The 25918-nt window shown below is 38.9% G+C and overlaps 1 protein-coding gene across 1 annotated transcript; it reads left to right on the top strand.

Moving 5' to 3' along the window:
• The first annotated feature begins 3364 nt into the window (after positions 1 to 3364).
• ASB4 (ankyrin repeat and SOCS box containing 4) lies at positions 3365 to 21491 on the top strand. Its single transcript, XM_083376362.1, has 5 exons — positions 3365 to 3569; positions 9848 to 10147; positions 16633 to 17123; positions 18980 to 19093; positions 20042 to 21491. The coding sequence occupies exons 1-5, from the start codon at positions 3368 to 3370 to the stop codon at positions 20228 to 20230; spliced, it is 1296 nt and encodes a 431-aa protein (XP_083232488.1). The 5' UTR covers positions 3365 to 3367; the 3' UTR covers positions 20231 to 21491.
• Positions 21492 to 25918: the final 4427 nt, after the last annotated feature.

Below are 25918 nucleotides of genomic sequence, written 5' to 3'. Positions count from 1 at the left end.
CAAGATTCACAAAATTGCACTATAACACTTCAAATAAAATACAAGTTTAATTGGGATTTCAGATATGCTATTGTTAAACCAGAAATTAGTTCAACTCTTAAATATAATGTCACAGATTCATAGAGGTTCAGAGTTGCTTTCAAAGTACTGAAGAGTTTTCATATACCATTCATGTTATACAAATGTTAATATGTCCTACATTTTTGTATCTCCTCTTCCTTTGGGGGGGGAAATCTTTATAAATTCACACATGCTTTCAATTAAATATCAATTTGTGAATTTTGAAGTATGTGTTTCTTTTCGTAGAGTCCTAGATCAATAAAAGATAGCTAATTTTAAAAGTACATGGTAAACAAATATTTAATCAGTAATTTAAAAGGAGTACAGTATCAATAACTTCTGAATGCATAGTTATTGCTGAGAGAATAGCAATTGTTGTAATAGTTGCCCATATTTGGTGTACAGGAAAAACTAAAATTTCTAACAATCAGGTTTGTAAAGACATATGTCATGGGTGATAATAATCATGAGTTACTATCTCAACCTCTATGTCTAAATATACATAAATACAAGTATTATATGGAGGAAGATATACTGTACCTGCGCTTTTCAAGCTAAAGTAAAAAATGTCCTGTGATGAGCATTGAAGTGCCCCACTCCACAATTCAGTGTGTTATAGTAATTGGTAGCTTTAATGCTAAAGCAGTTCTTCTCCAGCACTATAAAATATAAACTTTCTTTTTAACTGGTTACTCTCAGAACTTGAAGGCCAAGTTTTCTAGAGAAAATATAACAACTCTGATGTCACCACATGAAAAAAAGTCTCATATCTCCTTCAACCAAGCTTCTTCCGGAAGTAGACCATAAAGCCATTTCTCAGATTATGTATCTTGTTGCAAACCCTTTTGAGGCTCAAACAGTCTGATCTTCCATCTCTGGACATTTGGCCAATGATGATAAAAAACCTTGAAGCTCTACTGAAGCACTTGATTTTCTTCTACTTGCAACAAACCTTGAAACATTGGGGTGGGGGTGGGGAGTGTAGCCATGTCTCATGATTTTGTGTTCATTTTGTCTATGGAGATTCTCAAATCATCCAGATCATTGTTGTCCCACAGGTGCTTTTTCCTGGACTTTTTTTTCCTTTGAAAACTGAAGAAGCTTCTTGGATGAGAAGCAAAAGGCTTTCAATGGAAAAAAAACCACATGAAAGTCTAGTTGCCTTTTGCAAAAAGCACTTTTGGGTTGTCTTCTACTTGTTCTCAACCCATGACTGACACAAGCTTAAATTGCCTGTAGCTATTCCAGCATTACAGTACTATTTACCCCTTATTGCAATACATTCAAAGGTAACAGTAATGTGTAAAGTGTCAAGGGGGCAGAGGGAAAAGCAAACTTTAGAGAGGGTAATTTGAGTTAAAGACTTTTTAAAAAAAGAAGTGAGACAGGAAAAACAACATATGACCTATGCCATTTGCAATTTGAGCTCCAATTGTGCAACAGCTTCATTTGGACTATCAGATTAGTTTCACAAACCTGAGTCTGAGCAAAATCAGAAAGTACTGTAAACATTCCAAAATTTCATAGCCAAATACTTGGAGAGAAGGAAGATAATTCAGATGCTTTATCCTCCATTTACATATTGTATTTATAAACTAGCAGGTGCAATACAACAAAACCATTCAGTTGTTGTGATGTTCTATATTTGCCCACAAGAGAGAAATGTCCTTGACAGGTGCTTGAAAAGGCTCCATCTTACCTGCCTACAGTAATAATCTAACCAGAATTCCACAGAAAGTTGCTTAGTTGCTTCCATTGTAGTAAATGGCACACCAAATATTCCAATTCATTTGGGGATAATCAACAACTGATTATTATTTCATATTTCAAAGCAGAGTTTACATATTTCTATATATCTTTGATGCTGTTTCTACTGTTGCTATTATCATTATTATGGTTTGTCACACAGTCAGCCAAATGTTTAGACTCGGGTTAGCTTTTTTGTCAACCTGTCGGATAAGATGTTGTTTCATGGCATAAAAGGAATTTTCACAGAAAGATTATAGTGATGATCAGCAAGGTCAGCAAGATGTTTAAACTGTATGTGGCATTTTGATCTACCTTTTGAGTCCTTCCCAAGACCTGAAATAGGGAGAAGTTCTTTTTTAAAGTTATCATCGCTTGATATACGCTCTTACAAATAAAGTGATCATCATCATCATCTACAGAAATATGGGTCTATGTTTTGCTGTTATTGGACTCTAGTATTGAGTAGATTTCCACTTACACATCAGTTTACTTCCACACAATACACTCAAAGCCATTCTGAAAGTGAAAATTTTATATAGGGAGGAGCACCTTTATTATGATCATAATGTTTCCACTTACAGAAATATTATGCCTGCTATATTCAGTCAGTTTAACTTTCCACATATTATGTCCATTTATATAGCATTTCTTCACATTTATAATTTTGCATTGAATATATTACCTCAGTTACTTTTCCACTCAGGGACAGCATTATTCTAATACAGTGTAAATAGATACAGTATGTCATGCAGGAGGTATCAAAGGACAGTCATTTTGGAAACAAATACAACTTGTTTAAAAGATGGCTACACAATTACTGACTTGGATTGACTCAAAATGTTTGAAGGTCCTTCCCTGATTGGTCCCAAAAACTGAAGTGAGGTAGGGGATGGAAGAAGAGAGAGCCTTTTCAGTAACTGATCCTTCTTACCAGAAGGCCTTCTCCAATGGAAGACGTTATTATCTTTCTGGATTAAATTAAGGTTTTTTTTCTGTTCTCTTACTATCTTGCTACTACAGTTGAACTAAGATAAAAGAAGAGAGCACCATTTTGTTCTGCACTTTAGAATGGCAGAAATCTTGAGTCACCTTGATTTTCATCCACCTTAATGGACTAATGGACAATGAGGGTAATTGTGGACAGAGAAAATAAACATACATAACCAATGAAATCTCTACCTAATGGAGAAAATGATAATGGTCTATGTCAAAACCAAGCTAAGAAATTAGGTTTCCAGAAATTAATATGATTAGTTGCTGGTTTTGTTGAGAAATTATATCTGCTTTAAGAGCTTTCTTAGTTAATTTTAACAAATTTATGATGGGTAAAGTTTTGATGGTTACCTAATTCCTTGAGTGTATTTCTTCATACTGGCAGCATAGGTCTGCTTTGGTTTCACTTGACAAAATTAAGCATGTCAGAGAGTGGCTGATGTTTGCTTTACATAAATAGAACAGGCAGATCAGCATTGCTTAGTGTTAAAATTATCTTTGGGCTTGCAGGCTAGCATGCTTTGGGTAACTTAAAACACTCGTTCATGCATTTTATAAAACAAGCATGATACAATCCCCTGAGGAAAACATGGGAGAAACCATTACACGTACGGCAACAGGCAAGCTAATGAAGAAAGCTTTTTTGGAGGCTCTACAATCAAATGACTATAGAACTCTGGAAGAGCTTTTGGCTCAAAAACAAATAGATGTGGACACGGTGTTTGAAGTGGAAGATGAGAATTTGCTCCTGGCCTCTTACAAACAAGGTAAAAAGCCATGGCAATGTTTCAGTTGTAAAATATTGAAAGAAGTTAACTATTGTGTGTTATGAGGATTTGCCCTTTGTGGGTCTTACTGTATTCAATAAATTTTCAGATCAAATCTGATTAAGCTGTATTCTTGAAGCAAAATTACTTCTATGGACTGTATATACACAGCATAGATGAAATTGGCTGGACCCAGAAATTTTAGGACACCCTCAATATACAACTTCCATAAAATGCAAACCATTAAAATTGAAGCTGAACAAACAAAGGAACTTTTAATAGTGATAACACTAAGACAGAAGAGAATTTGAGTGCCCAAGGATTTTTTTTCCTGGTGCTATTCCTGAAGAATATTTAGAAAAATCAGAAGTATGATATGTAAAGATTAGAAAGTATATCAATGACCAACAAATGCTTTGGTTTGGCTGTTGCTCCCCATCTTTGGTCAAATAGTTTTGCTTCAGGTCATATTTAAAATAGTTTAGGTAGAAATGCAAGAACCAGTTTGGTGTAGTGGTTAAGGTATCAGGCTAGAAACAGAGATATTGTAAATTCTAGTCCCACTGTGGGCACAAAACAAATGGATGATTTGGACCAGTCATTCAGCCCTAGGAAGAAGGCAATAGCAAGCCACTTCTGAAATCTTGCCAAAAAAAACCTGTGGGAATTTGTTCAGGCAGTCATCAGGAGTCAAAGGCATGCACATGCACACACGCTCATGCACGCACACACACACACACACACACACACACACACACACACAGAGAGAGAGAGAGAGAGAGAGAGAGAGAGAGAGAACACAAGGAAAATTGGCAAGAATAGAGGGTAGCAATTTCACTATAATTACACAATGTGCTCTAACATGCTGCAAATACCCTCTAGAAGTAAAAAGAATAGATGTAATGGAAGGTACTCTTACAATATATTACGGGGCATTACCTTTATTCATATGGAGACACACATACTACATACAGGATTCCTAAAATACTGTAGGATATGAACTTTGGAAAACACAGCAGATTGCATATGTCACTTAAGTGATGTAATCATAAGGGAGGGAGGCTCACCCACCTTCTGAGGTGCTACTCAACTACCTTGGCTTGATTCAGTTGGATCTGGCCCATTTTTAGCTCAAACTCCCCCCCCCACTGGCCTCTCTTACCAGATCAAATATATATTGTTCTGTTTTCAGAAATGTATCTTGTTGATTGATAGTCAGACAGAATTCTGACCCTCTTACATTATTTTTTCTAGTATCCCATTGGGTTGGAGAAAATTAGCCTCTCTTTATGAGGAAGGATTTTTTAATCATAATAATAGTTCTTCTATTATACTGTACTGCCACCACGTGGCTGTTCTTGGGAAATTAAAGGTAAAGGTAAAGGTTCCCCCGCACATGTGTGCTAGTCGTTTCCGACTCTAGGGGCTGGTGCTCATCTCCGTTTCAAAGCCGAAGAGCCAGCGCTTGTCCGAGGACGTCTCCGTGGTCATGTGGCCGGCATGACTAGCACGGAACGCTGTTACCTTCCCACCGTAGTGGTCCCTATTTTTCTACTTGCATTTTTACGTGCTTTCGAACTGCTAGGTGGGCAGAAGCTGGGACGAGTAACAGGCGTCCACAAGCCATGTGGACAGTAATCCTGTTACTGTCTTTTGACCGTTCTGGATCAAACATGTTGTGATCGTGATTTTAATTCCTTGTTAAGACACTTACTGGTCTGTTTAAGCGAATTTAGTCACATTTAACGGCCCTTTCCAGACAGTGAACTCAAAAAGCACCTGGTTCATCTGAAATACCTTTATTTTGCATGTAGAAGGTGGTTAAAGCAGAGAAGGTGTGGTCAGGTGAATCTGGCCAGAGCTTTAAGGTCAAAAGACAATAACAGGATTACTGCCTGCATGGCTTGTGTTCAGATGTTACAATGGAGGATGGAACACAAGGGAGCAAGGAGAAGGAGGAAGTCCAACCCAGAAGGGGTGGATCCTAGTACAGCATCATGAGCAGGATAGGAAATACATCACAAAGGGGGAAGGTACTGGCAGACCCAATTAGCATATTGGTAATTTCCCAAGAACAGCCACGTGGTGGCAGCACACATACTATTTACTTCAGTTAAAGTATTATTTAAAAGTTAAGAAGAAAACCATGTGACACAAGTCTGTTTACAGTTATCTAACCTTAAAGCCTGTGCTGTGCAGGTAATCTTCGACTTACAACAGTTCATTTAGTGACCATTCAAAATTACAAAGGGACTGAGAAAAATGACTTATGGCTGTTTTTTACACTTACAACTGTTGCAGCATCTCATGGTCAGGTGATCAAAATTCAGATGCTTGGCAAATGACTCATATTTATGACGGCTGCAGGGTCCTGGGGGTCATGTGATCACTTTTTGTGACCTTCTTTTTTTTTAATTGAAAAGTTTTAACATACATTTTATCTTTAACAGTCCCTCCCTCCCTATCCCTCTCCCCCTCCCCCCCGACTTCCCAGAGCTAAGTACAAGGTATAAAAACAAAAAAAAACAATCATAAACATCCATATGCTAACAACCATAAACTCTAAAATCTATCACTCTCTGGCTCATATAGGATAATACAAACACTATTAATATTAAATATATATAGAGAAAAAAAGGAAAAAGAAAAGAAAAAGAAAAGGAAGACTTATTCAAATGCTACATGAAACTTTTTAGTCCTATATTTGTTCTGGATATACTCAATCCATTTTCTCCATTCCATAATATAACGTTCTTGCGAGTGATCTTTCAAATAAGCCGAAATCTTTGCCATCTCTGCCAGGTCAGAAACCTTTAAAGTCCATTCTTCTATGGTCGGCAGTTCCTCTTTCTTCCAATACTGACCTATTAAGACTCTTGCTGCCGTAATTAAATTCAACATCAACTTAGTGTCCACAACCGTAGCATCTGTAATTATTCCCAACAAAAAAAGTTGCGGACAAAACTTTATCCTTTGCTTGAAAATCTTCTGCATATTCCACCAAATGTTTATCCAGAAGGCCTTAACCTTTTTGCAAGTCCACCATATGTGAAAATATGTTGCATCTTCATCACCACACCTCCAGCATTTTGGCTGATAATTCGGATACATACTTGCAAGCTTTTTAGGATCTAGATGCCATCTATAAAACATTTTATAAAAGTTCTCTCTTAAATTTTGAGCTTGTGTAAATTTTACGTTCCTCACCCAAATCTTTTCCCACGTGTCCATTGTAATAACTTCTTGGATATTTTGGGCCCATTTTATCATACAGTCCTTAACAAGTTCTGTTTCTGAGTCAATCTCTATCAATGCAAGATATATCCGTTTAATATGTGCTGGTCCCTGATTTCTAATTTGCTTTATCAGGTTTTCATCAGTCATTGTAAAACCAATTTTCTGGTCTTCTTTCCACCTGGCCCATAGCTGAATATATTGAAACCAAGTTTGAACAATCTTCTCATCTCGCAAGAGGCTATATGGTTTCAAACACCAGACATTTCTTTCCAAGCTTAAAATCTCTTTGTACGTAGTCACATCATGTTTAAAACCAACATTTATATTTTCTATTGCGTGTTTTGGAATTGCCCACAATGGTATCTTACAGTCTAACTTATGTCTATACTTCTTCCAAACTCTCAGCAATGCCTGTCTTAAAATATGCACTCTAAACACATTATCTACCTTCTTATCATACAACAAATATGCATGCCAGCCAAACAGCAAATCATGGCCCTCAAGATTTAATAATCTCTCTTGTGTCAAATTAATCCAATCACTTATACCTGCCAACGCAGCAGCTTCATAATATAATTTAAGATTAGGCATTTTAAGACCACCTCTTTCACGAGTATCCTGCTTAATCTTAAGTTTAACTCGTGGCCTTTTCCCTGCCCAGACAAATTTATTGATACCTCTCTGCCATTCCTCCAGATTAGAAATCCATGAATTTACACGAAAAACTTTATCCATGCATCCCTTTATTTCAGATGCTGGCTGACCCAATACTGCTTCCAGAGCTTCAGAAATCAGCTGCTTTAGGTCTTCTTTAATATTTTCTTTTAAGCCTCTGATTCTAACAGCATACTGCATCTGATGAAACTGAACAAGACTCAATTCTCTGTCCATTTTATCTCTTAAATCTTCATTCTCCAATACCTTTACTTCTAATATAGCATTCTTTTGAGTCAAATCTTCCACTTTTGCATCCAAACCTTGCACACATTCAGCCACACTTTCCACTGTAGACAAAATGTCTACCCTCATTGCACTGAATTTCTCTTCCATCCTCTCTTCTATCCTCTCCTCCAGTTTCTCCAGTTTCTCCTCCACCTTTGCCAATTTATCACCCAGTGTTTCTAAAATTACCTGGGCATGTTTTTCAAGAGCATCTTGTAGATCCTTCGATGTCAATGCAGCAGGAGGAAGCAAGGCTTGCAACGATGTCTGTTGCACCGGGGAAGTTTCAGCACTCCGAAGAGTTTTTGAGGGAGGTTTAGCCGCCATCTTTTTACTTTTACTTGTTGCGCACTTTCACTTTAAGTTTAAAAAGTCCATTAAGCTAGAGAGTAAAAATAAAAGTCCTCTTCACCTTATCCTCCTGTACCGCTCTGCCTGCTCCTTTTATTCCAGGGTCTTTCCTTCTGGCAGGGGTGGTCGCAAACGCCTGGCTCTGCTCCGGAGCAGAGACGCTGAACAGCTGGGAGCAACCCAGGCTACGGGGGAGTTCAATCCTTCAGCCGCCCAAGCTATAAGCTCAGGCGGCCCCGGAGAACTCAACCCCTACCTGGGGCCTCTCCCCCTCCTCTTCTCCCGGGGAGGGGGCTTCAAATTCACCCGAACAGCTGATCGGCGCTGTTTCGGGTGAAAACAACACAGCTGAGCAGCGGGCAGCCCGAAACGGCTGTCTCCGGCGCCGCGCCGCCACCGGAAGTCCCACTTTTTGTGACCTTCTGACAAGCAAAGTCAATGGGGAAGCCATATTCACTTAACAACCGTGTTACTAATTTAACAACTGTAGTGATTCAATTAACAACTATGGCAAGAGAGGTAGTAAAATGGGACAAAACTCACTTAACAAATGTGTCATTTAGCAACAGTAATTTTGGGCTCAATTACAGTCATACGTCAAGGACCACCTTTATCTTATAATTCAACCTTTAAGATACTGGATTGGAAATCAGCTATTGATCAGTCTAGTTTTGCTTGTATTGACTGGCAATTGAAAGCATAGTGTTATCCCAAAGGGTAGTAAATTATATAGCCTACCTCTTCATCATGATGGTACAACACTATATCTTACACCACTGCCTCACTGCCTAATAATCAATTTTGGTTTCTTGGTTTTTCTCCCAGATGTTTGAATAATTTCACTGTTGTAATGTTTTCTATTTTTAAAAAAGTACCAACATTTATACATAGTTTAATATAAATTTTCTCCAAAGTTGCTTGTAAAACCTGTATTCTTTGTGGATTATTCAAATATTCTGCTTGCAATAATCTCCAATGCACACAGGTTTTTCAAACAATTTTCCCCAAAATAATGCATTTTTGAATATTAATAATATGAGTACAGTGTAAACATTTCTCATGTAATGGAACCCATAAGCTTTGGTTAGGTGCCCTACAAAATTTGGCAAAATGGACAACTTGAAAGATAATTGATGTTGATCAATTGTTGTTGATCTTGGTTCAACAATGCAAAATTAGATAAGATCACATTCCAGTGCAAGTTAAACAAAATCCTATTTCTACTATCAACCCACCTGAAATATTTTCTCAGATTTCAAGGAATGAATGCACATAGCTTTTATCTATAACTCTGCAGAACTACTAGGCTGCACAATATTTATGCAGTCTTTTCTGGGATGAGGAATAAATATTGCTTCTCTTCTAGTAAACCACTGTGTTTCTCTGGGATGGGTGCAGAGACTAATGGAGCCCTTCTACTCCTATTCTGCTGACTTCCTGTTTCACTTGCATACTATTCCTCCTCACTGAGAAAGAATAGTTGAATATGAAGATATCTTCATTTATGTTTCCAGTTTTAGGAAATGAGATTTTTCTATGCACATAAGAGTTCTGTGTGCGCAGCAAAATAACACGGAACATGGTTAAGGGAAAACATGTAGAAACACATAAAATATATTCAGTTGCATAGTGAGTATTATTATATTCAATATTGCAAGGGAGGCTCGTCCCTTCTGTACTAATCAGTAATCTGAAGATTTTGGAAAGCTATCATTCAATCACTTTTGTTTGTTTCTCAACTGAAACAGGATATTGGCTGCCTAGTTATAAATTGCAGCATTCCTGGGCAACAGGACTGCATCTGTCTGTTCTGTACGGACATCTGGAGAGTCTGAGAGTCCTGCTGAAGCACAAAGCAACCATCAACTGCAGACCCAATGGGAAAGCAGCAATCCACATAGCATGTGAAGTTGCCAGTCTGGATTGTGTCAATATACTCTGTAGCCATGGAGCAAAAACCAACTGCTATTCATTGAGTGGGTTTGCACCCCTGCATTATTGTACTACAAAGATCTCCTTGTCTTGTGCACAACAGTTAATTTGGAAAGGTAAGTTATATAAAAACAGTCATAGTTTCAAGCTGCTGGAACAGACCTGCTTGGATGATGATGGAGATACAAGCAAATGTTGCATAGGAACATTGAATAAGTTCTGGTATCTTCTTAAATTTGTTTTCAAAATATGACTGTGGATTTGGGTTTCAGGTAGCATAACATTAGGCTCCTTACCTCTGTTCCTCAAAAACACAATCCTTCCAAATTAGTTTATCAATGATCAAATTGCATGTTTTGTTCATCATAGTCATAGTCACAATCACAATCAAAACCATAGTCATAATCATAGAGTTGGAAAGGACCTTGGAGGTCTTCTAGTCCAACCCGCAGCACAGGCAGGAAATATATACCATTTTAGAAAAATGGCTGTCTAGTCTCTTCTTAAAATCTTCCAGTGTTGGAGCATTCACAGCTTCTGGGGGCAGGTTGTTCCACTGGTTAATTGTTCTAACTGTCAGGACGTTTCTCCTTAGTTCCAGGTTGCTTCTCTCCTTTGCTTCTTCTCCTACCTTCAGGTGCTTTGGAGAATAGCTTGACTCCCTCTTCTTTGTGGCAACCCCTGAGATATTGGAACACTGGTATCATGTCACCGCACGCCCTTCTCTTCATTAAACTAGACATATAGCCAATTCCAGCAACTGTTCTTTATATGTTTTAGCCTCCAGCCCCCTAATCATCTTTGTTGCTCTTCCCTGTACTGTCTAGAGTGTCAACACCTTTTTTATATTGTGACGACTAAAACTGGATGCAGTATTCCAAGCGTGGCCTCACGAAGTCATTATAAAGTGGTATTGACACTTCACATGATCTTGATTCTATCCCTCTATTAATGCAGCCTAGCACTGTGTTGGCTTTTTTAGCAGCTGCAACACACTGCTGGATCATATTTAAGTGATTGTCCATTAGGACTCCGAGTTCCTTCTCACAGTTACCACTATTGAGCAAGATACCACCTATACTGTACTATGCATTTGGTTTTTCTTGCCTAAATGTAGAACCTTACTTTTTTCACCATTGAATTTCATTTTGTTAGATAGTGCCCAATATTCAAGTCTGTCAAGATCCTCCTGTATCTTAAGCCTATCTTCTGGAGCAGGGGTTTCAAACTGCTGGCCCATGGACCAGATGCGTCATGCCGAAACTGTGCCCACCTCAGTTCCGGCAATGGGGGGGAAAGTTGTGATTTGTCACAACACATCACATGCCCTGGCAAGTCTGTTTTGGAGTGTTGTCTATTCCTGCCAGCCTGGTGTCTGCAAATTTGATGAATTAATGATGTGGTAGAGTTTGCTCCACTAGAAGGCAAATGAAGCTGCTGCCTCAGTTGGCATATAAAGTGAATCAGGACAGCTGTAATAACTCCTCTTCCAGTTGGCAAAACTGGGTGTGCTGTGTCATTTGTCTTCAGACAATTTAACTGAATAAGTGGCCTACTGCTAACAGTCAAACAAACTTGACTGCTAGGCAGTTGCTAATATATCTTTTAATGAAAGGAGGGCACCATTTTTTTCCTGTCACTAGCAGCTCAATATTATTGGTTAACGTACATGACTTTAATGCTGCTAGCCTTTCTCAAAGTGTGATTTCCACATTGCTTGAACTTTGCATTCCATCAATTCTAGCTTGTGTGGCTGCAAGGTTGTACAAGGTTGTTGTGTTGAGTTCTGATAATGTTAATATTTAACTGTAGAAGATAGCAGTAACCAGAGATGAATCAAGTGCTCCAAAATATTTTGCTCAAAAATAAAATAAAAAGTCTACATTTTCCTATATTCTCTGCAGGTACGTGAAATGCTAAGCAAAAGTAAAACTAAGAAAACAAGCATCATCAATAGAATGATACTGAAAATGGAGAAAATAATCTTTACTTCTTCAGATTGTAGAATTAACTTTTTTTTATTACATTTATATCCCACCCTTCTCCGAAGACTCAGGGCGGCTTACAAGCTTAGCAGTAGCCTTCATTCTATGTATATGCCTGCTTGTTAGGGCTTTCACACACATGCCAAGCAGCATTATTACAAAGTCAGCTTAATTGCCCCCAACAATCTGGGTCCTCATTTTACCTACCTCGGAAGGATGGAAGGCTGAGTCAACCTTGAGCCTGGTGGGATGCGAACCTGCACTAATTGCAGGCAGCTGATGTTACTTAAGGAGGCATCAGCCCATTGCTCCACCAAGGCTCTTGTCAATTTTCAGTTACTTTGAGAGCTTCCTGAGACTTAAAAATAAAGATTTCCCCTGTCCAGTAATTTCATTTCATTTCATTTCATTTATTAAATTTGTATACCGCCCTTCCCCCGAAGGACTCAGGGCGGTGAACAGGGCACATATAAATAGGAAATACAAAAATTAAAAGAGAATTAAATAATCACCCAGATAAAACAGTAACAATATAAAAACCCATTAAAAACCCTAACATCCCCCATCAGGCCAGGCCAGCTTGTTCAAATAAATGGGTCTTCAGACCACGCCGGAAGGAGCGAAGGTCCGGTGCCGTCCGGAGCTCAACCGGCAGCTGGTTCCATAAAGCCGGAGTGCCCACAGAGAAGGCCCTCCCCCTGGGGGCCACCAGCCAACATTCTCTGACCGGAGGCACCCTGAGGAGGCCCTCTCTGTGGGAACGCACAGGGCGGAGGGAAGTTGATGCAGGCAGCAGGTAATGTCCAACTATAGGGAGTGGTGTTCATATCTGTTTCCTAGCTGAGGTAGTGTCAGTGTTGTCTGAAGATGCTGCTGTAGTCAAGTGGCCTGCATGACTATGTCCCAAAATGCATGAAACACTGTTACCTTCCCACCAAAGTGATACCTATGTATCTACTTACGTTTGCATGCTTTCCAACTGCTAGGATGGCAGGAGCTGGGGCAAGAACAGGAGCTGACTCCATCGTGTGATGCTTGGGTCTCGAACTGCCAACCTTTGGGTCATTAAGCTCAGCGTCTCAACTGCTAGGCCACCATGCTCCCTTCCTGGGATTTAGGGACTGAAATGTTTTCCCATTTTTCCATCAAGGTTGCTCATAGATCAGTTTCCCAGGAATAAACTTCTAAAAAGTAATTCTAAAAAAAAAATAAAAGAAAATTAATGAATAAAATGGATTGAAGCTTGTTGCAGAAAATAGAAAAACCATTAGGTGAATAAAAAGAATAGAATACAAAATGGACTATCTTCCACAAACCTGTGATAAATAATAGATTAGAAGAAGAAAAAATACCTATCATGCTCTCAGGAGAATGTATGATCTTGAATCCAAGTTTCTTTAGTGGATGGATTACTAGATAAAGAGGAAACTGAATATATTTAAAAGTATTAATGTACATATTAATACAGATTTTCCTGCTGATAAATAGTATTTACTGAGTTTGACAGAGGACAAATTAATGATATTGTTTTTACTTTTCATAAAGTTAGTAAAGTTCTTCCCTTGTCCTGTTATTATTAATAATCGGGGAAAAAATCCAAGTGATCTGTGTGCATTTGCCAAATGTATTTATCCTATTATTATTAAATCAGACTGTATCTGTGAAGTATCCTGTAAATGTAGAATGTAGACAACCTTTTAGTTAGGCCCTCTGATCATATAAAAGAAATCTTAGCTGGTTACTCCTGTCATATTAGTTGGATTGATTTATCAATTTATATGTGCAGTTTAGCACACAATTTTGGAATCACCCTAATCTGGGATCTTTTACTTTGTTTGGATGCAGCCAAACTGCTTTCTCTTTCATTCTAAGTTATTCTGCTCACTAGAGCAGCGGTAGGCAACCTCGGCTCTTTTATGACTCATGGACTTCAACTCCCAGAATTCCTGAGTCAGCTATGCTAGGTTGCTCTAGTGCAGGGGTAGTTGCCTACCCCTGCACTAGAGCAACCTAGATTTGGAACCTGGATTTTGAGTGGGCATTTTTCCCTTTGTGTAATTAATTGCTCATTCATGCAACCTGCTTTGTTGATGGGCACCTGGTGGTGAAATGAACTACAGTTTATTCCCTGTAGTTTCAGGTCTGTCAGGCCTGGAGTTGCCCCAGATCATGTTCTACATTGGCTTAGAAAAAAATTAAAGTGGTATAACAAGTTCTGATCTCAGGGCTGCCGTAGGCTTTTTTCACCATGGGTGCTGTTTTCCCATGCAAGTACATTCCGTTAAGAAATAAAAGAAAATTAAAAAGTTAACAACATTACAACGTATGCCATTTTCCCATTTTTAGGAAGATATGAACTCATAGGAATCTTCCAGTCTTTTCTTTCTTTCTTTCATTATAGACAACCACCCAAAATCCCTTTGATCACCTATTTGCACAACCAGCATATCAACTTAAAGTTGCAAAATACTGGAAAGCAGCAAAGAGTTTGGATTTTCTGTATCTCTTTGTTTTTGTTCTTTTCTTTGTCTCCATATCAGTATTCACTCTTGGCAACTTGCTAAACAAATTCCTGCAGTTTTCTTGGCAAGGTTTTTCTTAGAAGTAGTTTGGTATTGTCTTCTTCCTAAGGCTGACAAAGAGTGAATGGTTTTACTCAAGGTCACTCAGCGGGCTCTGTACCTATGTCAGAACTACAACTTATTGTCTCCCAACTTTTACCATTTCACTAAACCAGTTACGGTGCTCATTTGGATTTTTGCAGATCCCAGTGCTTTTTTTGTATAAGAAAAAGGTGCCGGAACTCACACATGTCATACAACCTGGCTTGCCTATCCTACAAGTTTCCATCCAAAAAAGGTGCCGGAACTCCGTTCTGAGCATTCTATGAGAAAAAAAGCCCTGGCAGATCCAATCCAATGGTAATCCTAAACTAAGGTGATAACAATGTAGCTTTCACAAAGCTGACAGGTGAGAAATAATTCTGCTGCATAGGCTTGGATTGTCCACTTGATGAGACTGTTACTTCAGTGGAAAAAGCCACTAAAAGAAAGTTCTTGTAGGAGACTCCATATGACTTATAGTGCATTTATTTATTTAAGAAAATGTATATGTCTGCTCTCTTACTCTCAGTAATTCTGTGTGGCTTACAAAAGTAAAAACCCAACAGCCAGACAATAAAAAGCAATAACCCTACCCCTGTGGCAACAACAGCCAATCAAATAAGTCACTCGATGGGTTCCCCAGGCCTATTAGCAAAACCAGGTCTTCAGAGCTTTGCATAATTGTGGAAATCAATCTAATCTCTGCGGGTATGATGTTCTAAAGAGGGGGACCCACTGTAGAGAACGTCTATCTTCTGGGTCTTGCCAGATGTATCTCCTTAGATGAGATGACCAGCAACATTCTTTGCCTCCATACTCTGATGGGTTGGGTAGATGTGACCAGGAAAACACAGTTCTTCAAATAAACTGACGCCAAGCCATGTAGGATTTTAAAGGTGACAACCAGCACTTTGAATTGTACCTGGACGCAAATCAACGGCCAATGCATCTTTTGAGCAGAGATTATCTATGCACATCTAAGCCTGCTCAAAAACCTGTTGGCCGCAGCATTTTAAACTTATTGGAGCTTCCGGATACTTTTCAAGACCAGCCCTATGTAGAGTGCATTGCAGTAGTCAACTCAGAGGGCAACTAGGGTATGAATGATTGTGAGCAGGAAAGAGCATAACTAGTGCACAATTTGTAATTGAGCAAAACCCTTCAGGTCATGACTGCCACCTGCTCCTTGAACAGGAGCTGTGAAACCAGGGGAACCCCCAGATTTTTGGGGGGGTCTTTAGTGCTCTATGAGCTAGATTGTTTTCTTGTAGACATTTCATCAACCAAATTCAATATCGTGAGAGCACTTACCTAGTTTGGGTAATGAAACATCTGGGTCTTTCTGGGGAAGTACCATCCCAGCCAAGACTAGAGGTGGCAATTCTCCCTGCACCAAATAACCCCAAAGCCAGAGATATTCAATCTTGCCAGGGTACAGTTTCAGTCTGTTTTTCCTGATCCAGCCCTTCCTCCAGTCACTGTGAGAAGGAGGTCAGGGCATTACTTAACATTATCCAGTTCTTTCAGTTTACTTTTGTTTGCATACAAACAAACCACCCACTTTTCAAAATATTCAGAAATGTTAGCAGGCTCAAATATTAGCTAGTATCTAGAAGACAAAAACATATCATGCCAGTGGTTTTGCATCTGCATTGTCAGTCTGTAGATTTCTAAATCCAAACCAAAGTTTGGATTAAGTTTGAAAGTTCTGAATGTCCATATTCCCTAAGATAATTCATCTTCCCATACTCATATCTAATTAGATTTTAATGCTATATTCAGAAGCGTTTCCTTGAATCTCCTTATTAAAAGAAGTAACTTTTTGAATGAAAAAATATTTGATTTTTTTTTAAAAAAATCACATAATTTTATTCTTGAGAGTTTTCAGCATTTCTGAAGTTTTGCTGAGGTTTTTATATATTCATGATGATTTATTTTTGTTGCTATAGTAGTATCAACACTGTGCCATCCCATCTCATTCCCCCCTTTTCTTTGTGATCTATATACAAACAGGTGCAGATGTAAATATAAGATCAAACAATCAAGATGAAGAAACGCCCCTTCATACCGTTGCTCGTTATGGTATCCCTGAAATGGTTGCCCTCTATGTGGAACAAGGAGCTGTAGTTGATGGTGTAAATGCCCACCGAGAAACACCATTGTCCTGTGCAGTTTACTGGGCCCTTAATGGCAAGGAACAAACCTACAGCACAGATCACCACCTCATCTGCCGGATGCTCCTTGACTACAAAGCTGATGTTAATTCACGGGATGAAGATTTCAGGACCCCCCTCCACAAGGCAGCCTGGAATTGTGACCATGTACTACTGAACATGTTGCTTGAGGCAGGTGCTGAAGCCAACCTGATGGATGATAATGGGTGTGCCCCCCTGCAATATGTCCTGAAAGTGACAGACGTGCGTCCTAGTGCTCAGGCTGACATCTGTTATCAGCTGCTTCTGAATCATGGAGCTGCCAGGATATATCCACCACAATTCCATAAGGTAAAAAAGGGAAGATGGTGCATAGCGTATTATGTAGAGCAGGGCTCGGGACAATGGCCCTTTTATGACTTATGAACTTCAACTCCCAGAATTCCTGAGCCAGCCAAGGGAGTTGCTTCTGGGAGCTGAAGTCTACAAGTCAAAGGGGTCTTTGTTCCCCACCTCTAATGTAGAGGAATACATGTACAGGATGGGATGGAGGTTTATCTTTTAAAACATGTCCAATTCAGTTTAAATAACTGATTGCAGAGAACAGAATCCTAAAGATGTTTCCTTAGTTTGGAATATGATATTGCAAGTTCTCATGTGAATCCTGTAAAGTCAGATAAGAGGTCAATAGTTATTGTTTCTAAATCAGAATGCAGGCCAGGCACTGTAGCAGAAAAAAAACACCTTATAATGGCTAAGGTGTCAGAAATGTCTTTTTTTTCTCTTAAACATGCATCCCTGGAAACAAACATACATAGGTTAAATAAGAGACTTTAAGAAACTTTCACCTATTTAATTATAGAACAAGAATTCCATAATATAACCATAATGGTTTCATTACACTTAAAAATATACACAGAAAGACAGCAATGACACATCTTTCATTACTTACTCCATTACTATCTTTCTAAAGTTTCCTGCTAACTATATATGATTTATATACAGCTGTATTTTCTGTATGCAAGAAATGCATGGCACTTATAAGAGAAAACTGGCTGAGGGGCTAGGAGTTAAAGGAAGCTTAGCAGCAACATGAATCTCCTAAGCCCATTTCAACATCTTAATTGAAATATGAGTCAGAATGGCACTCTGTGAAAGAATCCAAGTAGTCCATCCTTTTCTGACAATTTCCCATAATTTGAACATTACTCATGGCTACTCTGTACACATATGTGTATCCGAATCTACATTTTGCAAACAGAAGTATGAAGAAAGGTGTAGATGTGCCAGATTCCTGGTTTTGGGACTATTTGCCACAACAAGCATTTCTTCTTAATAATCAGGAACAGAAACTGCAATATAAAATTAAAGAACAGAGGAAAAATTCCCTTGGGTATGCTAAATTCTGTACCAGATGTAGAATCTGTGGTTCTCAGGATACAGATAATCCTTGACTTCATTTAGTGACCATTCAAAGTTACAACAGTCCTGAAAAAAGTGACTTATGATGATTTTTCACACTTATGACTGTTGCACCATCCCCAAAGCCACATGATCAAAATTCATGATGGCTGGGCAACTGACTCATATTTATGATGTTTGCAGTCCCTTGTTGGTCACATGATCAGCTTCTGCAACCTCCTGACAAACAAAGTCAATGGGGAAACCAGATTCACTGAAAAACCGTGTTACTAACTTAACAACTGCAGAGATTCATTTAACAACTGTGGCAAGAAAGGTCATAAAATGGGGTAAAATTCACTAAACAGATGTTTCACTTAGCAACAGAAAGTTTGGGCTCAATTGCAATGGTAACTCGAGGACTACATGTACACAGAGACATAACATCAATGGAGAAATCATTCGGCTAGTTTGCTATATAGGAACCTGAACATACTAGTATCTTTCCCCGGTAAAACAGCTAACATGAATATAGCTATTGTTTAAGGTTGGAATAATCCTACCAGTTGGTATTTTTAAAAGATTAGATTTGGGGCCAGATGGCAGACAAAAGGCTGTGATGACGGCCTTGACCATGTAATCAAGACTCACTACTTATCAATGCAGAATTAAAGCTTCAGTTACAAGATCATGGTGACCATCTTAGCTTTTTTTGACCTCACATTTACAGATGCTCCTATAGGCCACAAAATGGCTTTCAGGAGAACAGTGACATCTATTGGGTAGTGATATGTTTCTGCTTATAGGTGTTGCAAGCTTGTTGTTCCTATCCCAGAGCAGTTGAGGTTATTGTGAATACATATGAGCATATCAGGTGCACAACAAAATGGAGAACAGCTATACCTGATGATATCTTTGAGGTAAGTAGCTTAAAAATACACAACTATATTAGGGTAGTGAATTCATTCATTGCATTAGGCCATAATGGTTTTTTTAAATTATTATTTTAGCTTAGGATGATGTATAAAGCTAGCCAGAGTGGTTCAGTTTCCATGCTTTTAGCTTTGAACCCGAGATAAGTAAAACTGATCATTAAAGAAAATACAATGTATGAATCTTGTTAGTATCTTTGTTAAAAGGAATATTTAGCAGGAGATAAATATTGGCAACCTGAAATAAAAGTAGAGTTCTATGCAATTTATTTTATTTATTTTTACTTCTTAAACTCTAGGAACTCAAAGCAATATACATAATACTCTCTCCTATAATTTGATCCTTGCCAAGTGAAATGTCAGCTAGACAACCAAACAAAATATGGTTGACCTAAAACCACTCAGTTGTTTTTCTAGGGTCCAGCAGAACTTAGATATGTGAAACTTATTCAGCCCATCTTCTTCCATCATCCTTGTCTCCCTATGTGAGTAGCCATTTTGAAAATCCTTCCTCCTCTCATCCAGTCAATGTTAAAAAAATAAAGGGGCCAAACAAAAGTTTAATGAAAACTGCCAGGCACTTGAAATAAACGATGTATTAAAATCAAAAGTTTAGCCAAAATAGAACGATGGAGGAGAGTAGTGGTGCTATCTGTATTAAATTCACAGGTGTGTTCAGTTGTATCTAAAGCTATATTTGTTCTTGGGCAGATGTATTTTGCTGAATTGGGAGGCTTCACATTCAATGAAAATAAAATGATATATTTAAATAGATAGAGTCTAGAAATTAAAAATATTTGGCTCCAGCAATATTGCTTATAGTTACTAAATGGTAGCTGCAATAGATAATGGCAAAGCCTGGCACATTTTCTTCCAATGCTTTTGTGCATGGAGGACAGATATTAACTCCAAACATATTTTGTTTTGTCTTTGCAGACATACAGAACTTTCTACGAATCCCTTTTTGAGGCATGTGCAAATACACCACGATCACTAAAACATTTAGCCAGATGTGCTATTCGAAGAACATTGCTACATAAATGTCACAAAGGAATCCCTTTGCTTTTAATTCCAGCAATACTAAAAAGGTATTTGCTTTTAGAGCCAGAAGGAGTAATATATTAAGAAGTGTAAAATACATTTTCAGATAATTTAATTTAAAAGTGTTAGGATTCTATTCCCATGGGAGAAGTTAAAATCAAGATTTCTGTGACAGCATCAGCAAGAAGCAGAGCTAATATTTCCTACAAAGGATATGAATTCAAATAGATGTACATCATTACTGAACTTTGAGCACAGATAATAGAATATTTCATTCCTAGCAGTTTACAGAAGCACAACAAGTGAAAAGAACTAAGGAAAATATTTCTAAGGAAAGAGAGAAAAAGAAAAAAAGTCAAAAGTATTGAAAATATTCAAAAGAGAATTATTAGTTTTCTCCACCTGGTAGCTGTTTATGTTCCATATTACCACTACTGCATTGAATTAGGGTTATAGGACTTGTAGTCGAAGATGCTGAGGGGACAAGAGGTCATGCAAGACTATTGTGAATGTTAATCTTTTCATTTTGAGGCATGTTCTTCTCACTTCATAATAGAGGGAAGAAGTGCTGAGAAAGTGAAATTACTAAATAGTACATATACTTTTCTGCCCTTTTTATTATATTGTGTGAGGTTTAATATATCATTTTGATACAATGGTATTTATACAATATTAATTAAAATTATTGACAGTTGTTTGAATAACTTACAATATTGGAAACAAAAACAACCTTCTATCAATATTAGTTATAATTTGGGATTTCAATATTACAAGCAAAAAATTATTTGACTTTTTCATCCAAAATGAAGTGTAATATCAAGAAAGAAAGACTACTGCAGAATGGATTGAATTATATGTTACATAATAAAGGTTTCATTCTTGAGCTGATTGCTTAATAGAAATCAGGATATTAATATCTAAGAGTAGCCCCACAGTGAGATAGGCAACAAATAAATTTAGCAAGCAAATAAATAAAAGATGGATCCCTAACTTTATTTGATATTGGACATATTTGGAATTGGGGTACAGGTCAAAATGGCTGCTGTGGTGAATACAGTCAATCACAAAATACCTTTTTAATCACACTGGTGAAGCCACACTGGTGAAGTTGCCAAACCATCTTCCATTCCAGCATGTTCTCTAGCAACTCAGTTGATGCCTTTTTTGTGGCCAGAAAATATTATGCCTTACAAAGTAATTGGCTAGGTTTGCACATCTTACCAAGACATAGTGAGGTTAATTTGATTTTGATTTAAATGGATAGGTATGCAAATCAGAACATTATGGTCTACCAGGTATTTTCAGGGCTTTATTTTTTATGAAACAGGCAGCCATACAAATATGATGCATACAGGTGAAACTCGAAAAATTAGAATATCGTGCAAAAGTTCATTTATTTCAGTAATGCAACTTAAAAGGGGAAACTAATATATGAGATAGACTCATTTCATGCAAAGCAAGATAGTTCAAGACGTGATTTGTCATAATTGTGATGATTATGGCGTACACCTCATGAAAACCCCAAATCCACAATCTCAGAAAATTAGAATATTGTGAAAAGGTGCAATATTCTAGGCTGAAAGTGTCCCACTCTGATCAGCTAATTAAGCCATAACACCTGCAAAGGGTTCCTGAGCCTTTAAATGGTCTCTCAGTCTGGTTCAGTAGGAATCACAATCATGGGGAAGACTGCTGACCTGACAGTTGTGAAGAAAACCATCATTGACACCCTCCATAAGGAGGGAAAGCCTCAAAAGGTAATTGCAAAAGAATTTGGATGTTCCCAAAGTGCTGTATCAAAGCACATTAATAGAAAGTTATGTGGGAGGGAAAAGTGTGGAAGAAAAAGGTGCACAAGCAGCAGGGATGACCGCAGCCTGGAGAGGATTGTCAGGAAAAGGCCATTCAAAAGTGTTGGGGACTTTCACAAGGAGTGGACTGAGGCTGCAGTCAGTGCATCAAGAGCCACCACACACAGACGGATCCTGGACATGGGCTTCAAATGTCATATTCCTCTTCTCAGAGCCACTCCTGAACAACAAACAATGTCAGAAGCGTCTTACCTGGGCTAAAGAAAAACAGACCTGGTCTGTTGCTCAGTGGTCCAAAGTCCTCAACTTTTGCATCTCATTTGGAAACCAAGGACCCAGAGTCTGGAGGAAGAATGGACAGGCACACACTGCAAGATGCTTGAAGTCCAGTGTGAAGTTTCCACAGTCTGTGTTGATTTGGGGAGCCATGTCATCTGCTGATGTTGGTCCACTGTGCTTCATTAAGTCCAGGGTCAACACAGCTGTCTACCAGGAGATTTTGGAGTACTTCATGCTTCCTTCCGCAGACAAGCTTTATGGGGATTCTGACTTCATTTTCCAGCAGGACTTGGCACCTGCCCACACTGCCAAAAGCACCAAAACCTGGTTCAATGACCGTGGGATTACTGTGCTTGATTGGCCAGCAAACTCACCTGACCTGAACCCCATAGAGAATCTATGGGGCATTGCCAAGAGAAAGATGAGAGACATGAGACCGAACAATGCAGAAGAGCTGAAGGCCGCTATTGAAGCATCCTGGTCTTCCATAATACCTCAGCAGTGCCACAGGCTGATAGCTTCCATGCCACGCCGCATTGAGGCAGTAATTGCTGCAAAAGGGGCCCAAACCAAGTACTGAGTACATATGCATGCTTATACTTTTCAGAGGTCCGATATTGTTCTATGTACACTCCTTGTTTTATTGATTGCATGTAATATTCTAATTTTCTGAGATTGTGGATTTGGGGTTTTCATGAGCTGTACGCCATAATCATCACAATTATGACAAATCATGGCTTGAACTATCTTGCTTTGCATGTAATGAGTCTATCTCATATATTAGTTTCCCCTTTTAAGTTACATTACTGAAATAAATGAACTTTTGCACGATATTCTAATTTTTCGAGTTTCACCTGTAAATAAGAAATTTATTTTAAAAAATAAATGATTGTTTAAAGAATCTGGGTTTATTTCGTGTGTGATTGTAGCCATAATCTGTGTTTTGTTGCTGTTGCTAGCAGCCTTAAAACCTAATAAAATGGGAAAAGGCACATCAAAAAGTTTATTTTCAACTTTTTCTGGCTGCTGCCAGACAGACTGGGGTTGCAAATCTTATCACCTTTCCCCAACATGCTGATTGTAGTCCAACACACTTGGAAAACGCTTGCTGCTCATAGTTGCATTATCAACACACTATAATCAAGGGCTGTCACTGTTCCCAGTGGTGTGTATCTACAATAAAAAGGGCATTTTTTTAATCACTGCACTAAAAAAATGAAACAGACAGTAACTTCAACAAACTCACCATGGCTAAGGCTGCTCATAACTGAGAAATTAAAAAAGAGAGTTGTCATCAAATGAATTTTCTGCAGAGCCAGGAAAAGAAGGAGAGGACTCATGTTTAAAATCTGCATGCATAATTTCGTTCTTTGAGACTGTCAGTGTGTACACGTAGAATAGGGTGCGCAGAGAAGAACAATAAAGCCATGTGGCCCTGTCATTACAACTAAGACTCCCATGCTGAGAGAAGAATCTTTGCTACTGATCTTCTCAGACACCCCTCCTCATCTAGCAATTGCCCTCCCTTTCATTATGTGGGCATCTAGCCTCACTCACCAGTTTTGTTCTAAGCAGGTGCTAGATTATACCCACTGTGGCATCTGACAGAGAACTCAGCAGGATCACTCTGATTATAGTTCGAAGAATTTGCAGTCTCTTCAAAACATGGGAGGATGTCATTGTCAGAATGAAACTGCGTTGCACTCTTTTTACTGCTGTTTTTCATTTGGCTGAAAGGTCAACAGCCCTATGCCACCCCTTTCTGGATGCACATAGGTATGCATTCCAAATTTTCCTGTTTCTTGGGAGCAAAGAGCTGGGACATAGATATGTTACAGGACATGACTGTTGCACCTGCTGCTAACCTGCATTGATACCATTTTTCTGATACAGACAAAATTACATGAGGTTCTGCTGACTTCATTTTTGCTTGCATCCATGCAATTAATAACAATAACAATAACAACAATTATTGTGTAGCCAGTTCTTTGCAGGCATTGAGCGAGATGGAAGGTTCAAAACAGCAACATACTTTATTGAAGGTGAAACAGAACAGAAGCAACAAGGGAGTTGCTGCGCAGCTATTTATACGGTTGGCCGATAGGCGGCGACGAATAGGTTTGAAGCATAGGTTTCCCACCCAAAGACCTACTTAGCCGGCTGGAGACAACCAGTCTGAGCCGGATAGCAACCATTACAACATACACGTGAACTAGCACTTAGCAATTGAATGCAAGCAATTAGCAAGCAAACACAACATATACTCTCTTTTTTGACTCTCTTTTAAATGCCCTGTAAACCGCCCTGAGTCCTTCAGGAAAGGGCGGTATATAAATTTAAATAAAGAAAGAAAGAAAGAAAAGGCCAATACATTACCCATTCCCCCTGGATGGAACACACAATTATTTGGTTACAAAATCTTGAAAATATTTGGGGGGGTCTTCGGGTGTGAAGTCTTTGCGACTTGTGTCTCGCATTGCCTCATGCTGCTGGCTTCTGTGTAGGCCCTGGGACTGATCCTCAGGGCAGGTGGTCTCCAGCATGGCTTCCTAGGCAGACCAAGGATGGGGGGAATGCTGATCCCTACCAGGGTCTCTGCTGGTCTCACCCCCTAGTGCAGGGATCAGCAACCTGAAACAGTGAAAGAGCCACTCGGAACCGGTTCCCTCACAAAAGGAAAAACTGGGAGCTGCAAAAAATGTGTGCACATCCGTGTACATGTGCGCATGCGCAGAACAGGGTTTGACTGAAGAGGAGCCAAGGTGAGATATGCACCTACCCTGCATATTTGAATTGATTGGTTGAACTTTTTTAGTCCCACTTGTTTTTTTGGACTGCACATGTCAGAGGACTGGGAGACGGCTGAAAGAGCCGCATGCGGCTCCGGAGCCGCAGGTTGCAGACCTGTGCCCTAGTGACTTCACGAAGAAGCAGCACATCCCACCTTCATTGCCAGTGTTGTGTAGTTGGTTCTTTGCAGGCATTGAGCGAAATGGAAGATTCAAAACAGCAACATACTTTATTGACGGCCAAATAGAACAGAAGCAGCAAGGGAGCTGCTGGCGACCAATAGGTTTGAAGCATAGGTTTCCTGCCCAAAGACCTACTTAGGCGGCTGGAGACAACCAGTCTGGGCTGGCTAGCAACCATTACAACATACACGTGAACTAGCACTTAGCAATTGAATGCAAGTAATTAGCAAGCTGTGCAACAAGAGCAAACACTTACAACATATACAAAAGGCCAATACATTACAACAAAAAAGTTGGAAGGGACCTTGGAGGTAAACTAGTCCAACCCGCTGCTCAGGCAGGAAACACTATACCATTTCAGACAAATGGCTATCCAGTCTGTTCTTAAAAACCTCCAGTGTTGGAGCATTCACAACTTCTGGAGACAGGTTGTTCCACTGATTAATTGTTCTAACTGTCAGGAAATTTCTCCTTAGTTCTAGGTTGCTTCTCTCTTTAGTTAGTTTCCTTCCATTGTTCCTTGTCTCTCTGGGCCTAGCATGTTATACAAACAGCAATTGCATTTTTGTTAAGCTGGATTTAAGGTTTATTGTGTGACTCCATCCTCTGTATCTTACAAGTAAGTTTTGTTTTATTGCTGTCTCTTAGCCATTTCTTAAATATCTTTTCCAAGATCTTCCCAGGTATTACGGTCAGGTTGATAGGTCTCT

This window comes from Vipera ursinii, assembly GCF_947247035.1.
Source record: "Vipera ursinii genome assembly, chromosome: Z".
In the NCBI taxonomy this organism is placed as follows: domain Eukaryota; kingdom Metazoa; phylum Chordata; class Lepidosauria; order Squamata; family Viperidae; genus Vipera; species Vipera ursinii.
Note: the sequence above shows the minus strand (reverse complement) of the source record. Positions and strands in the feature narration are given on the sequence as shown.

Excerpts from the sequence above, each read along its gene's own strand:
- ASB4 (XM_083376362.1), top strand. The coding sequence starts at position 3,368 with ATGATACAATCCCCTGAGGAAAACATGGGAGAAACCATTACACGTACG. Across the intron at positions 10,148-16,632 it reads ACAACAGTTAATTTGGAAAG|GTGCAGATGTAAATATAAGA; the intron begins GTAAGTTATATA and ends ATATACAAACAG. Across the intron at positions 19,094-20,041 it reads TACCTGATGATATCTTTGAG|ACATACAGAACTTTCTACGA; the intron begins GTAAGTAGCTTA and ends TTGTCTTTGCAG.